General features: G+C 41.6%; 1 protein-coding gene across 1 annotated transcript; it reads right to left on the reverse strand.

Moving 5' to 3' along the window:
• Positions 1-5424: 5424 nt before the first annotated feature.
• Positions 5425-13195, reverse strand: LOC124290964 (neuronal acetylcholine receptor subunit alpha-5-like). Its single transcript, XM_046727807.1, has 6 exons — positions 12957-13195; positions 11000-11136; positions 10332-10376; positions 9630-9739; positions 8477-9024; positions 5425-7310 (listed from the first exon to the last, which is right to left on the reverse strand). The coding sequence occupies exons 1-6, from the start codon at positions 13033-13035 to the stop codon at positions 6679-6681; spliced, it is 1551 nt and encodes a 516-aa protein (XP_046583763.1). The 5' UTR covers positions 13036-13195; the 3' UTR covers positions 5425-6678.
• Positions 13196-17162: the final 3967 nt, after the last annotated feature.

The following is a 17162-nucleotide window of genomic DNA, read 5'->3' on the forward strand; positions in this document are numbered from 1 at the left end:
GTCCTGAGTTTACCGATACTTTCTGCCAATTGGCTGATGGTCAATGGATGACAAGAAACATCTCTAGCAACAGCCCTCAATGAAATACCAGCATTCCGCATACCGATAACTTGTCATCGCTGTGCCGTTGGTAGTTCGGGATAAACCCCGGTAGACATTTTGTGGGAGACGTGATATACCTGAATTACTTTGGTTTGCATCGTTAAATAACATATATTCAATAGTAAAGCAACGGCTTCATGGATAACAATGTCTTCCAAGCTAGCTTGAAAACGGTGTAAGAATCTACACCGAAACGTCGCTCTGTGCAATAAACATGACGTTGTTATCAATAATATCGTTCCCTTTATTATGATGAAGTGTGTTTGTGTTATATAAGCCTCACTCTGACGAATCTGACTCACCGTCAAATTAGTGTAGATTTTATGGGTATGAATACCGTAGGGTATCGCACACCCAATGTGACTACACCCTGCATTCCTAGCAGGACAACCCCTATCAAAAGTAAAGATGATGTTTAAATGACATGAATAAGACACAGAAGCTTGTGCCTTCAGCAGAATTATTCACAAATTGAGTTCATAAAGACAGAAAGCCTCATTGCATCAAGCAACTCAAGTCAACACACACTGCCAGATCACCACCACCAATCCATACAACCAGAAAGCTAAAACATAACCCTTATATATCTATATTCATTACTTTCGAGTTTTATGAATGTATTTACATTAACTATTTTAATTTGCACTGTAAAATAGTTCTTGGCTTGTAGCACTTTAAACACATTAAAATCATTTCATATTTCCTTTTGACAAACTTGTGGTCTCGTATATATATATCCACGATTTCAGTTATGCAGGGTTGACAGATAAATGGGTTGGTCTTTCATGATAACGACAGGCTCGGAAGTCATATACACATAAAGCTTACAGGAACCATGTATCATTCAAGAGAATGACTGGTTTCCCATGTGGGTGCTGCTTCGTCATTCCTTTACAGAATTATGCTTTCTGTTTGCACATGGTTGTAGAAGTTGAAGAGAGGATTGTACCATGGGAGCAGAGCATAAAACACTTTATATATTTTCTATCTCTCAGTGTTCAACCCATGCTTTTTAATCACGCTATCGATGCTGGTTTTGTGAAGTAGACTATGTCATCTATGACAAAGTGAGAAAATGTGTCTGCATCAGTAATAATGTGAAGTCAACGATGATTTTGGCACAGCGAAAGATTATTCTTTCAATGATATATTCTACCAAGTGAATGACTCAGTGATTTTGTGAACAGTGTTCGTCTAAATCCCGAAGCGGAAATATATTTTTTATAGTGCAATGAGAAATTTGTAGATTTTAAAATGAATCAAGCTGCAAACGAAATGGAACCAGTTTGTTGGGAAATGAAAATCATAAGACACAAGGACATTAAGGAAGTTCGCTTTGTTCGTAATCATCTCTCAAATTTGTTTTCGAAACGTGAACTTAGTTCTTTGAATGGCATTTAGAAGTGATGGAAATAAAGAATGGAGCTTTTTGTGGATGTTAACTTCTTTATTATGAGGAACACAACGTTTCGGGGTATGTCCTTACTCCTTCATCAGGTGAATGGATGATATGAGTCAGAGAGCATATGTATGTACACGTAAGAACAACAAAAGTAATAGAACAACAAAGATGCAGGCTTCACAATGGAAGACAGCAGTTAACTGGCGTTGATGTGTGATTGGCAAAGCCAGCATTTAACAGTTAATTAGCGTTTCCTGTCATTCACCTGATGAAGGAGTAAGAACATACTCTGAAACGTTGTGTTCCTCATAAAAAAGAAGTTGACATGCATAGAGAGAATTCTCTTCCTTATGAACTTCCTTATGTACGCCATTCAGACCATGTGATCAACATAACATTGCCAAAGTGCCATGTGTGTAAGATATATATACCTCCATTACATAGCTGATAGCATTTCAGAGCATATCATTACCTTCGTATTAGCAAAACAAAACAGTGTTTCTTGAGAACATTCGTTGGTATCAGCACCAAAAAGAACGACACATAATATGGACACTATACAAATTGAAAAAAATAGCCTGACACACTTATAATTCCATTAACACCAGCTCTTCATGAAAACACGGTGCACCTGGTAATGATATTGCCTTTTCCTTTGTTCAAACTTCTACAATCCGTTTACGGCTACAACACTTCATGGAATATTCTTCAGAACATTTATCCAAAGTAAGATATATTCGTGTACTGGATACCAAATTGCATGTATTTATTCACTCCCCTTCGAGAATAGAGAAACGCTTGTATGTCTGACCAATAATAACCACGTTGAAATACAAATATAAATCCCATGGTGTCTTGGACAGACTAGGTACTTGGTTTTGCACTTGTAGAAATCGCCGACTGACGTGTTTCGCGATATCTGACAGTTTCACAGATCATGACAACGTGGGGTTGTTGTTCATAACGTCAACCACTGGTTCGCGTGTCTCAGACTCGTTTATTGACTAACTCACCACTGCGACCTTAAAGAAATACTCAATTGTTTTTGTTTCATGTACGATGTTTCATGGTCTTTATTGTCAGCAGAACATCTGAACTTGTACATAACAGACTTAATTCAAACTTTACATATCGCATTTCGGTTTCATTAAAATTTCGTCCCTGAATCTTGTGGTCCATCACTTGATTGTCTGGTTGCTTCCCGGCCCCTATCGTACGCAAGTAGTACGTCTGTGCGGCGTCAAGAAAGCAAATCCTTACTTTCATATGTAAATTGTATGAGTGGCGGGACATGTTCATATGCTTCGCAAAGACCCACAATCGAGACTAGTTATTCTCTGACGCTGTTGTTGTATATGTAAATGTCCACACACACATAACTATTTAAGCTGAACAAAGGGCCACCGAAAACCGCCTTAGCAAATAATCGTCACGACATACTGTAAGCTATCGAATCATCTGGCAATATCTTTTAAGACATCTCTTTGAGTATTAACATCTTTGGTATACGTGTCATAAATAGTTTCGACGGCAATTTGCACTGTGTGAGGTTACATCTGGATGATGGACAGACACGAACCGTCAACTTCAAGGTTATCTATCCTGGGAACTAGGTTGTCTAGAAGCGTGAGAGGGGACGCGCTGACCACAGACCGACGAAGGTTTGTCTGGGGAAGAGAAATGCCCTTGTGAGATATGCGAGAGGACGGAAGCAAGGGGACAACCCCTCTATTAAGGCGCCCCGGGATCGATACCTGCCTTACATGTCATTAGCGGTTCAACAACTGGCCCAGCGATGACGCACTGTCGGGAATGGATTGAAGTTACTGATCAAGGATGATACACTTTAGGACAGTAGGAAGTTCAGCTCAAAGTTCAAGTTTCAGGATACGCTCGAGCATTCTTGTTTTTAAGGAAATATCGTCTGTTTATACTTTTTTGGACAACCATGTGGTGGCTGCTTTTTCAAGATATGTTTGTGAGTGGGGGTTTATAGTTATTCATGTGATTAGCGAGAAAACAAGGAATGTTTCTTAAGCATCCAAAAACCAATAAGATTATGATATATATAATTCACAAGTTAAAGAGCAACGGATTCCTTCTTATTACCATATATAAATGGGTTGACGACAGCACGTTTGTTTGCTGAATGCCGTGCTTATAAATATTCATCAGTATATTCTAATTCAATTGTTTCTTTGGAACCTTTCCAAGCGGCGGTTTTCTTTTTGCTTTGGGGTTTTACGGACAAACAAGAAAAGCATGTCATGTTGTTTGGCATCTTTGGTCAGCCTGGTATTGACATAGATGGCATGTGATCATAATACACCGTCTGTATGACTACATGTCAAAGAATCGTCATCAGTTATTGTAACCATCGAGGCGCTTCTGAAGCTAAGATGGAGTGGGCGTCGTTACTGCTAATGTGCGTCTTTTAATTCCAGCCATGTCCCTTTGTGCACATGGAACATCAAGTTTATTCTGGTTGGGAAACAAATTCGTGTCTTCGGCGTGACGAGCACAGAAAGTAGCAATGCCACCCCTTTAACAGTTTGCACAAAGTTTAAGTGCGTCCAATACAGCACATATACATAGCAATAGCCCACTGACTTGTCGATAATATTTCCCCACACCGCATTTCCAAATCAGAGACGTCTGTCAATTCACTCATTCGAATTCGAATAGGAACAAAAGACTACATATTTGCAAGTCCAAGTTTGGATTATCTTTATCGGTCGAAATATATATACAAGGATAACCATATTTGATTGTGTGAGTTATAGTTGTTGATTTTTTTAAGAAAGGTATTCATAACTAACAAATGACTCATATATATGAGTAACTGTTGTGTCCAAAATTGTGGCGATTATTACCAATGGTGCCTAACCTGCAGTTTGTCTTGTCCAGAAGTGATTATACAACTGGTTTTAACAGCAACATAGTTGGTACAAGTCACACGGTACATATTCTATAAAGCCGCTACAATATGGGTAACCAGCTGGAGTCAAAACAAAAAAAACAATCCAAGGGAAGTAACTCTAATTATTCTGGTGCATCTGCTGGACCAATGGCCCATGGTAGAGTTTGCGCGGTATGTCTTCCGGTCACATGACCCCTCTGATAAACTCCATTTAGGCACCAGGGTGCAAACAAAGTAACCAAAATAGCGTCTTCGTCAAATTTACGTGGAACTCCATTAACAAACTAATTTTGTAACAATGAGTCTGCCATGAATGTCGCCAACAGTACGTACTACATTGGCGGATCCAGAGGGCGGGTTCAGGGGGTTCGCTCCCCCGTTGAAAATGACAGAAGACCACAGTAAAGATTGTTTTTGCGTTGGCGGAGCCAATGGGGGGTTTAGGGCTTCGAACACCCCCCCCCCTCACACACACACACACACACACACACACACACACACACACACACACACACACACACACACACACTTTCAAAATCCCTGGATCCGCCCATGTAATACTTAGGACTCCAGTTTCTCCGTTTCAGTAGACTTTAAATAGACATACTTTTTATAGACTGACTGACTGAGTTTGGTTTTACGCCGCTTTTAGCAATATTCCAGCAACATCACGGCGGGGGACACCAGAAATGGGCTTCACACATTGTACCCATGTGGGGATTCGAACCCGGGTCTTCGGCGTGACGAGCCAACGCTTTAACCATTAGGCTACCCCACCGCCCCACTTTTATAGAGCATGTTTCAAAAGTAATATAGCAAACACGTACTATCAGATTTAGCTATATATGGGTGCTATGTGTGGATCTCATACTTTCCAATAGTTTTCAATAGTTTAACCCAAATAAAACAGATGCCATGCAATGACACATGCACTGTCAACTGACAAATATTTTCAAATGTCATATCCGTCACAGTTCTCGAACACATAAAATACAAGCTGTTCAGTTCTTAACTTTATTCGGTACAACACAAGTAACCACCTGCTGCAGTCGGGCATTGTACTATCACATAACATAGCGCAATGATATTTACAAATATAGTACAGTAAACGAGATGCGTAGATAATACTGAACACAACAAGTTTGGGTTTATGAAGGTTGGGGGTATGTTTTGAAAGTGAAAACTGAGAACATAATTTCAAATATATCCCCCAAAGTATTCATGATACCTAACTTTTTTACTTCTGAATACAATATGTTATAACACATTACCCCGGTGGTCATGCAATGGTCTTTGTTTCAAAATTGATCCATGAAATATTCCTGGATACATTCTTACAACAGGATTGCCATCCACATTCGGGTTAATACAAGCGTGGTCCTCCGTCTTTCAAGTTAACAAGAGTATTGTCCTCCAGATCTAGGAAAACACAAACGTGGTCCTTCGTCTTTCAAGCTAACAAGAGTATTGTCCTCCAGATGTAGGATAACAAAAGCGTGGTCCTCCGTCTTTCAAGTTAACAAGAGTATTGTCCTCCAGATCTAGGATAACACAAACGTGGTCCTTCGTCTTTCAAGCTAACAAGAATATTGCCCTCTTTCTCTGGGATAATACTGTGGTCCTCCATCTTTCAAGATAAAACGTGTTTAGCTCTCTATGTTTGGAATCGTCTTTGGTCGGTGCAAAGAATAGCTACGTCCGATATATCCGATTATACAATACTCGTCTATGCAAAGCTCACAAAAGCAACATTTCAACAAATCACATATCAAAACATCAAGGGAAAAACTGTATTAAACGACTCTTCCTTTTTCCCCTTTACCTGTCGTGGCAGTCACCCCTCTACTAACAACTGACTAAGTAACCATTTACTACTCCGGGTGGAAGTGTCTGGGTTCGTATTTAGAGACAGAATATTTTTTCGGCCATTGTATATATTTTTGCCTGAAATTAGGAGATGAAATTCCCTTCTTTATTCGTTTCACAACATATTTTTACAGGACATCGTACAAAATTTTGAATCTCCAAATACGAGGGAAAATGAGTTTGTCGACACGATCACGATATACAATTTCAAGCCCTCTCTATTGAGGGGTTTGCTCTCAATACTGTTGTTGGAGGAAGAACAGATTATGTGCGTGCGTGTGTATTGGACCTCGTGTTTGTGTCTTTGTCTGTAGATTAAGGAGTGCGCATCAGAACATGTGTGTTCGTGGCGGTCCGACATCTGAGCTGATGTTGGGGTGGTATGACTTTAAGAGTACAGTTTATAACTCGGAATTATCACCAGAATCATACCAATTGATATTGTCATCGAGATGAGATAAATAAGAAACAGAAACTTATCAACAACCTCAGCCACAAAAAACCATTGCCTCTTAATCTGAATCGAATGGTACTGAACGCTTGTGACACTAAATCGACCATCCGGCTTCCGGGTACGCCCAACTTCACCTATTGCGCCTCTGTTCATTGCCTCGATGTGGCCATCGGTACAGATCTTCCGGTCACTGCGGGATCTCGGGAACAATAGTTCGTTTGTTGGCCTGCTGGGAAGCAACTCTGTCGTACAGGTAGCCTCGTCCGGTGACTGATCAGTTTCATCTGCTGGCTGAAGGATGTTTTCGGAAGGTTGGCCTCCATTTAAAGTGACTTCAATCTTACTTGAAGGGTCAGGCTGGAATTCGAACTGATCGCAAGAGGCAGGCTGTTCCCAAGCATACTTGGTGAGAACTATTTTGCTAAGGACGACGCGACACAGCCAAAACAGCCATTTTGGAATGGCGGGGGACTGTTTATCCTCCCCTCGCTTCTTGATGTTCATCACTAGTGTGGCCATGATGAGGGACACGCAGTTGAAGGTCATGACCATGAACAGGAAGATACCTGGAGAAAATGAATAACACGTGTATTAGACAGGGTTGGGAGGTTAATATATGCACGCGAAATACAAAACAAAGCGTGAAGATCCGGGTAAGATTTATTTTCATAAACCCATGTCTAACCTAGCATTGGAATGTCTCGTCTTGATTCGATTGTTTGCAGGCCGCCAACATATATCTGGAATATTGCTGAGGGCAGCGAAAGCAACAACCAAGCTAGCAAATGAAATCCTGACAACAACAACAACAACAGGTAATTGTAGCCCTATGACTACTGGTCTCTGCATCCATCCACCTTGTGACAAATGAAAAACAGAAACATAGAAATAATCAACAACCGCTCTACCCCGTTCGGAATTATTGTCCTCCTGAGAGGGTACGTAAGTCCCAAAACATTTCAAGTAAATTTAAGTCTACCAGGTTTTTAATCGTAGTATTTTTGTCATTTTTATGTATGGCTAAATCTCAGTATAAAAGCCAATGGCTGAAGGGATGGTGTAAATCCAGCTAGGGTCCATGCAGGTAGCAAAGGTACTGTAAGTCCCCATGGTCCCTAGTATGGTGATCGACCTTCAGTTGTTGGCGATCTATAGCCTGTTTTTATCTTGTATTGTCCTAATAGTGCTATTAGTTTTAACCTTCCACACTAGTTTTAAATCTAATTGTGATATTCTAGTTGTTTTACTGTCCTTCGATGACAGGTTTTATAATATACACATATTCCATTTCAATGTAAAATGTTCTCGTGACGATATGGCTGAAATATTGGCGATGTGACGTTAAATATTAACTCACTCACTCACTCTACCCCGTTCGGGACAAGTGGTTCGGACCATGACATTATATTACCTTGACAGCATGTATTTTCGGCATAGACCAAGGATGATTATTCACCATCACCACCACCACCACAAAACAAAAATACAGAGAGACGCGCACACTTACACAGAGACCATAGTGGCAAATGCACAAGCACCTATGCGCGTCGCCATGGAAGTGCAAGAATAGTGGACTCGACATTTAAACTGATATTGTCCAACCTTACATCTTATCTGTCTAGACTAGCTGACCACCGTGTTCATTAAAGTCGACAGTTACAAACAGAGCAGACTGCAGAGTCTGCCCGGGAATCCCCAAAGGGAGAGAACTCAGTTCTTGTTCATATCTCACCTAGCACTGGCGTGGAGTTGGTGTCAGGAACGTTCTCAGCAATCAGCAACTGCAGCACGTACAAAGTGAGAAATACTGTCAACCCAATATTGATCTTCTCTCCCTTGTGACACGGAAGTAGAAAACTGACCAATGTCAGGATGCAAAGCATTATGGTCGGCGCAATTACAATATAATCGTAATACAGGGACTTTCGCTTGACACTGATGTGACAGTCAACCATGGCGTGTGAGCCATCTCCAGGACAACAGTTACTGTCCACAAGGCTCCGGCTCACACTAACAGCTGTCAGGTCATATTCGCTGTTCTGGACGTAATGACTCAGGTCTGGTCTGTCTGCGTTGAGACGCATGTCAACTTGGGTAACATCATAGATCCACGAACCGAACCGGAGGTGACATTTCTGATCGTCGTAGGGGAAGTAGGTGACATCGACTACGCAGGAACTCTTGACCATAATAGGCACCATCCACTTGACCAAACCATCGTTTCCAATCTTCACCTTGCTGCCGGTCACGTTCACAAAGCCATCAGCGTTGTCACCAGCCCTGGAAGTAGGCCAACACTGCATATAAACTGGTCAAGAGATGCCAGCCTCACGACTGACTGAATAATGCTTACACTGCAGTTAACACTGACTTAACATAGAAAAGCTTCCCTCTCATTAGTGAAGGGCATCAAGAGAGACCGTGAGAAATACCGTAAGGTGTATACTTATCAAACATTATACAAGCCAAATCTCGCCACATCACAATCCAAGGTTTATTGGGGCTCAAGGGTACTGGTGGGTTCTTTTTATTTGAGGTCCACATGTTTTCCGAAACATCAAGTAATAAGCTTTGTAAGCGCTTGTAACGGCCATTTTTCATAAATGGGGCATCAGGTGACTTTCAGATAAAAGGGGATAATGCTGAAAGAAAGGGGGAAAAGGATTCAAACACTAATGGGCTTAATAACATTTCAATTATATAAAATGAACTTGTATTTAGAAATCGCAAATGACATAATAGGAGGTAAATTTAATATTGCCTTGAAAGAAGCTAGAACTATGGGACTTGGTGGTTTACGATTCTAATTGTAAATTTGAGAATCGGAATGATGATCAAGATCACCGGATCACCGTGCATCATGCAGAAGGTTAAAGTAAACTTACTTGTTGAAGAGAAACATGTCAGGCACCCACACGTTGGTAGAGGGAATCATTAGTGTGTCTAGTCCATCGTAGTCCTCGGGGTCCCATCTCAGGTTCTCGTCAGTCCATTCCTGGATATAAAGATTGGCGTCCATAACAATTTGTCCATCAATACATTTTTAATATTATCAGATGGTCGGGAATAAAATAAGTCAATTACCTGATTGTAACTATTGATATAGAGACAACCAAAGTTATTTGTTCACGGAGGGGAGGGAAGCAGCTGATATTCTTTTCAGCCTTACATTTTCACTCAAAGTCCCCCTTTTTCACAATGTGTGTTAATAGCTTATATTTTTTAATACATGAATGTATTCCCTGTCTTTGGTGTATTTTTACACAAATGAACTGATATATTTTTAATAATTCTACAAAAATGCTGTTTCGGGTAACTTCAGTAAATGTAGATATGAAGAGAAGTGAAGGTACACAAGTACAGAAACATACATTTGGCAATTATCTAGTGCTTGTTGAGGATTTCAAATTATTCATTCGCACCTGTACCCAGTCAGCTACAGGTAGAGAAATATGTGGTGATTTAGTGTCGGGTCGTCAGCATGGTTCTTCATTGTGAATTAATCGTTTACACATAATAAGTCGTTGTTGTGAAGCCGGTTAGGATTCAACAAATGAAGCGCGCATAAAATGTATCCAAGTACTTACCTCGTGAACCCAAACGGCCGTGGTCAGAACTTGGTTCTTCTCATCCTGTCAATGGCAGGAGAACATGAGCACAAATACAGAAAGGTAATTATGTTTGGACAGTATTCATGATTCACGGAATCAAGGGACAATTTGACACATTTATCTCAGCGATTTTGTCAGTACAAATTTACAAATTTGGCCTTGGTCAAAGGCTGCCTTTAACTTGGTTTTTCAATAATTTATAAATACACGTTCTTTTTGTACCCCAAATGCATCTGTTCCGGATAATGTCTAGCTTGGTATATGAAGTGTAGTTAGTCATGACTGTGGAACAACTGCAGCCTATATTCACAGAAAGAGAGGCCCCTATAGACAACCGTCCTCCCTCCAAAATATTTACTACGTCGCCAATGTTATGGAAAATACAAATGTCATAAAAACTGGGCGACAGGACCGCTTGTTCTTAAAAAATATTACCTTTCGCATTCAGAGAATTTCGTATTGCGGATTAAGCAAGTGCACTATGACCACAGTGATATTGTACCTAGAAAAGACTGTACGTGTAATGCAGCAGGCATGTTTCATCGCAGCTTCCAAAACACAAAGCCCACTCATACCCTACTGTCAGGAATACGCAATATGGTAAGAGATGTGCTTTCTACTTTCCACTGTCGCCTCCAACTTACCAGATCAAGGAGCTGATTGAGAGCGATGCCGAAGCTGACGATGACTGGTTTACTGGCGTTCTCCACGGGCCTGGATTCAGGGTTGTACGACTGGAACAGATCGCCATACAGACGCTGTTCTGTCCCTACACGCCGGCCTATAATATACAGATAAACATACTCACTGTATAAATTAAAGAACTGAACACATTGTACAGGATTCGAACCCAGATTTTCGCTGTGGGGAGCAAAAGCTTTAAGCACAGTGCTACTCAGTCGAGCCCTACAGACTTTTGACATTGACTGAAGCTACAAGAGTATATAAGAATTACTATGTTTACTTACTTCAATACAAGGCAGACTTGTGAACAAGTGATCTAAGGCGCTACTAGTTGGTGTGCGGAGATGTGTCTATTACATAAGAATGATCTTTTTTCGGAGGTTCGAATCCTGTTCACCCTGGTTATGATCCTTGGTTTGTTAGTACCGTGTCCTTGTATAACGTTTTCACCAACTTGAAGGATGGTCACGCTGGTTGATTGCGTGCCAGTGTACTCAGACGGCATGGATTGCTGCTGATAATGTACAAGACTGGTTTGTCTGGTCCAGAGTCGATTGTATACAGACAGCGGTCGTATAGATTGACTATTGCCTCCTTAGGCGTTTAACAGCAAACCAAACACCCATGCAGTTTTCTGTATAGCACTAATTGATCTATTTGACACATTATTGTGCGTTGTATATCTTGAAGATAATTTCACAAGTATTAAGACTGAATTTATTCATAATGAGGACGTCGACGTTGACGCCAACAGTGTTGTTTCCAACGTCAACCTGTATCGTCAGCGAGCAGCTTCCTGAGCCGTGACAAATAGCTAGTGTGGCGATCCTGTCTGAGTAGTAGTATGTATAATTCCAAAAACTACGTATGTGTACAATATCGAAGTGCGTGAGTGAGTAGTATCCTTCAAAAAGTCGATACCGGGATTTCCTCCTCGTAGAAAGCACTGGTCATTATTTTCATTCTATTTTGTACGGCTACGTATACTTGTCATTTATCCATGCAACCGTGGTATTTTTGGTACGTTGTTCCGTCCATTCAAAACTGTTAACGCCTAACATACTTGACACATGCACCAGCATATACCGGGAGTAATAGCACAAAGACTTTCTCCTGAGTGGGGCGAATGTTTTATCTAAAATCAAAACTTTGCCAACGCCAGTCTTGGCTAGCAGGACATCCAATAATTATACCTTAATGTATTACATGTACATACGACGAACTATTGTATCTGTTTTTACATCTGAATCATCTTTTCCACAGTTCCCCTCGTAATGAAACCCACTGATGAGCACGGTTCCTTTAGGAAACAGATATCCGTCTTTCCGACGCCATTCCGCCTAATTGGCTCTGACCGTCTATACATACACAGCACTGCTGATGCGGGGGAGGGCCTGTCAGTTTAGGAAACTCACATCACCATGGCAGCTGAGAAAGATGTGCGGGAGATTAAAGGCGGGTTAACAAAGTGTAAATAATGGATGTCAGGTTTTACCAAGTTTTACGAATCCTTGGATCCACAAGAGAGTAGTGCAGCTTTTGAACATATACCGAACTTCTACAATTATTATACACGTATTATATCGTAGTTGTGACGTGTGTAGTTTTTAAAGAGATATAGTGACACAATATTGATAGGAGATGAAGACAGTTATTCGCTGGGCATCAGAAGTACATGTAGCACAATGCTTGAATGTATCATTGGTGCGATAGTGAGGTTTGGCGATAGTGAGGTTTTCCTTGTAAATAAGAATCTATGTTATTTTACCTGCCTCCACACACACGGCCCTGAAATAGTTCAATACTATCATTCGTCAAGTGTAGAAATGTTAATCAAGACCTGTGAACGAAACGACTACACATACAGCACATACAGACATGCAGGCACATAGGAATACACGTCGCTAAATACAATACCGTCGCTTCCGTGAATTATTAGCGCCAAAGCCAGGAGCACAACTGTACACTTCATCTTCGAAAGCCCGGTGCTCAGCATCTTATCTGTAAACAGACGGCCGCCATTTTGTTACACGACCTTGACCTTGTGCCAGTGCCCCAAGTCTGTAGCATATCGATAAGTTATGAGCGGCCGAGGCAGGATCTTCCATACAGCGGGGATTCATCCGGATTATTGATTCAGCAGCTGGCTGTGATTTAAAGCTGTGGGCTATGTCGGAGCGAAGCCCAAAACTTTTACTATACTCGAAAAGCTGTTAATGTGATACGCAAAGATAAAAATATTGATATTGCGCAATACAGAATGCTGATAGATTGTTGCAAGGAATGGAGCTTATAGATCTCGTCCTCGTGACATATTGAGTGATTGATTAAGTTTAGTTTTACGCCGCACTGAGCAATATTCCAGCTATATTGCGGCGATCTGAAAATAATCGAGTCTGGACCAGAAAATCCAGTGGTCAACAGCATGAGCATCGATCGGCGCAATTGGGAACCGATGACACGTGTCCACCAAACAAGCGAGCCTGACCACCCGACCCCGTTAGTAGCCTCGTACGACAAGCATGGGTTACTGAAGGTACATTCTAACCCGGACCTTCACGGGGAGACAAGCATGGGTTACTGAAGGTACATTCTAACCCGGACCTTCACGGGGAGACAAGCATGGGTTACTGAAGGTACATTCTAACCCGGACCTTCACGGGGAGACAAGCATGGGTTACTGAAGGTACATTCTAACCGGGACCTTCACGGGGAGACAAGCATGGGTTACTGAAGGTACATTCTAACCCGGGCCTTCACGGGTAGACAAGCATGGGTTACTGAAGGTACATTCTAACCCGAACCTTCACGGGGAGACAAGCATGGGTTACTGAAGGTACGTTCTAACCCGAACCTTCACGGGGAGACAAGCATGGGTTACTGAAGGTACATTCTAACCCGAACCTTCACGGGGAGACAAGCATGGGTTACTGAAGGTACATTCTAACCCGAACCTTCACGGGGAGACAAGCATGGGTTACTGAAGGTACATTCTAACCCGGACCTTCACGGGGAGACAAGCATGGGTTACTGAAGGTACATTCTAACCCGGACCTTCACGGGGAGACAAGCATGGGTTACTGAAGGTACATTCTAACCCGGACCTTCACGGGGAGACAAGCATGGGTTACTGAAGGTACATTCTAACCGGGACCTTCACGGGGAGACAAGCATGGGTTACTGAAGGTACATTCTAACCCGGACCTTCACGGGGAGACAAGCATGGGTTACTGAAGGTACATTCTAACCCGGACCTTCACGGGGAGACAAGCATGGGTTACTGAAGGTACATTCTAACCGGGACCTTCACGGGGAGACAAGCATGGGTTACTGAAGGTACATTCTAACCCGAACCTTCACGGGGAGACAAGCATGGGTTACTGAAGGTACATTCTAACCCGGACCTTCACGGGGAGACAAGCATGGGTTACTGAAGGTACATTCTAACCGGGACCTTCACGGGGAGACAAGCATGGGTTACTGAAGGTACATTCTAACCCGGACCTTCACGGGGAGACAAGCATGGGTTACTGAAGGTACATTCTAACCCGAACCTTCACGGGTAGACAAGCATGGGTTACTGAAGGTACATTCTAACCGGGACCTTCACGGGTAGACAAGCATGGGTTACTGAAGGTACATTCTAACCCGAACCTTCACGGGGAGACAAGCATGGGTTACTGAAGGTACATTCTAACCCGGACCTTCACGGGGAGACAAGCATGGGTTACTGAAGGTACATTCTAACCGGGACCTTCACGGGGAGACAAGCATGGGTTACTGAAGGTACATTCTAACCGGACCTTCACGGGGAGACAAGCATGGGTTACTGAAGGTACATTCTAACCCGAACCTTCACGGAGAGACAAGCATGGGTTACTGAAGGTACATTCTAACCGGGACCTTCACGGGTAGACAAGCATGGGTTACTGAAGGTACATTCTAACCCGGACCTTCACGGGTAGACAAGCATGGGTTACTGAAGGTACATTCTAACCCGAACCTTCACGGGTAGACAAGCATGGGTTACTGACGGTACATTCTAACCCGGACCTTCACGGGTTCCTCATCATACACACTTTCGAACAAAGAAGTTGATGTTTAACTATATTCCCTTTGTCCAGTTTACTTGCATTTGACATTTGTATCAAACCAATTGACCATGTGTCCATTTGATCTTATATCTTACTTCTAATAATTATTACGGTAATACTTTACTTTCTTCTGTAGGAAGATTTATGTAGGAGATGTACTGTATGTCGCTTTTCTGTTATTTTAATGAAAATATTATTTTTTATAGCAGCATTTTCTTTAAATTTCGTTTTCATGATGATGATGATGATGATGATGATGGGCCTGCCATGCCATGAATATTTAATTAGGAAATTTACCCGAAGTGGTAGGGGGAGCTGAACGGCGGGGTGTTCTGGTTGGTATTTGTTTTGTTTTTATGTTTTCGTGTTTCTTCTTTGAGGTGAGGTGAGGTGAAATTGAGTTTAACGTCGCGCTGGAGAATATTTCGCTCATATTACGACATGCATGCGTGTGTATGTGTATGTGCGGCTGCTTATACTAGCCCAGACCAACAAGTACCATATTTTAACGTCTTTTGGTATGACGCGGTCCGGGATCGAACCCGCGACCTTCCGCTCTCCGGGCGGACGCTCTAACCACTATACCACGGAGGCGGTCCTATTTCTTCTTTGAAAGGCATTTTAGAAGTTCAGTTGATGAAGAATGATGACACTGTTTATGGATATATAACTTCTTTTATTCTGTGAAGGGCGACGTTTCGACAGATTCTAATGCCGTTGTCAAGCAAGTGATGCATGAGAAACAAATTGAGAGAATATATACATGATTTGTTATTACAATAGATTGGGGATGTGTTGTTTATACAGTAAATGAAGTAGATGTACAACTATTGTATATGAGATTGAATAAGTTGATTTGAGTTTTAGTTTTTGTTTAGTTTTTTTTTAAGGCTATGTGGTTAGGTAGTTTTTGATTTTAGGTAGGTACTAGTTGGTTACGTGGGATTACATACAACCTAGATTGCCTCTTTTGATTAGAAATATACCTAAGGCTTTGAAAGTGAGTGTTATTTCGTGGGCGTCTGGAGTGCTTGTAGTGTTAGGAGTATGTTCGTGTCCAGTGAACTCTGGAGCACCATTCTGTGTTGTTGGTAGAGTATGCAGTGTAGAAGTATATGCTTACTTTTTCACCTACCGGTCATTCTTCAGGTATTATATATACATAAAGGTAAATCGTTATACATGAATTAGCTTTAACCTTCACGTAAAACACTGACGAATGACATGCATAAAATCGAACACTGCGAAAGAACAAGGAAAGTCAGTGAAAACAATGGTCGGGAAAATACTCGAAGCGCACATACAATATTTGTGAGAGCGTTGCAATATTGTAAAACGGTCACACAGACACGCACTACGCGAGTTACTGCACATGAAAAGCGAGACTTGTCATCACACGAAGACCAGATATCAGGGACCATATATGGTCTCTGCAAATATTAATGTTCGATGACATTTGGCATTGTTTTTATCACGGACAGATGTTCTTGTTAAGTGTTAGTTACACATTCGACATCGGTATTGAATATGTAATCTGTTTGCACTCGCAAAAACGTGACGAAGTATGCGTGCACTGTTTGAGCCTTTTGTAATTGATTACATACGCTAATGAAATATGTTCAGTGCACAGAACAAGTGCAGGACACCAACGCGTTGACAAGAACAATCATGATAGTACGTAGTGTTCAATTGTATTTCACATACGTCTTTTTTATTGCAAACAAAAGTGACGAGTGAAATTATACATTTTCCCCTCCGATACACACATTGAACATACTGAACGTGGCTGTTCTTTCATACAATGTTATTTGTCTAGTGTAAATATCAGTCTGCTTCTCTGGTGTGTTTGTTTGTTTGTTTGCTGTTTAATGTCGCACTCTGCGGTCTGTAAATAATCGAGCGTGGACCAGACAATCCAGTGATCAACAGCAGGAGCACCGATCTACGCAGCTGGGCTGCTTCATATCTTGCTGAAAGTCACGTAACAGTTTGGAAAACATGACTTTATGGTAACTATCAACCGAATGAA

Source organism: Haliotis rubra, unplaced genomic scaffold, assembly GCF_003918875.1.
Source record: "Haliotis rubra isolate DU_JTF1 unplaced genomic scaffold, ASM391887v1 Scf48, whole genome shotgun sequence".
Lineage (NCBI taxonomy): Eukaryota > Metazoa > Mollusca > Gastropoda > Lepetellida > Haliotidae > Haliotis > Haliotis rubra.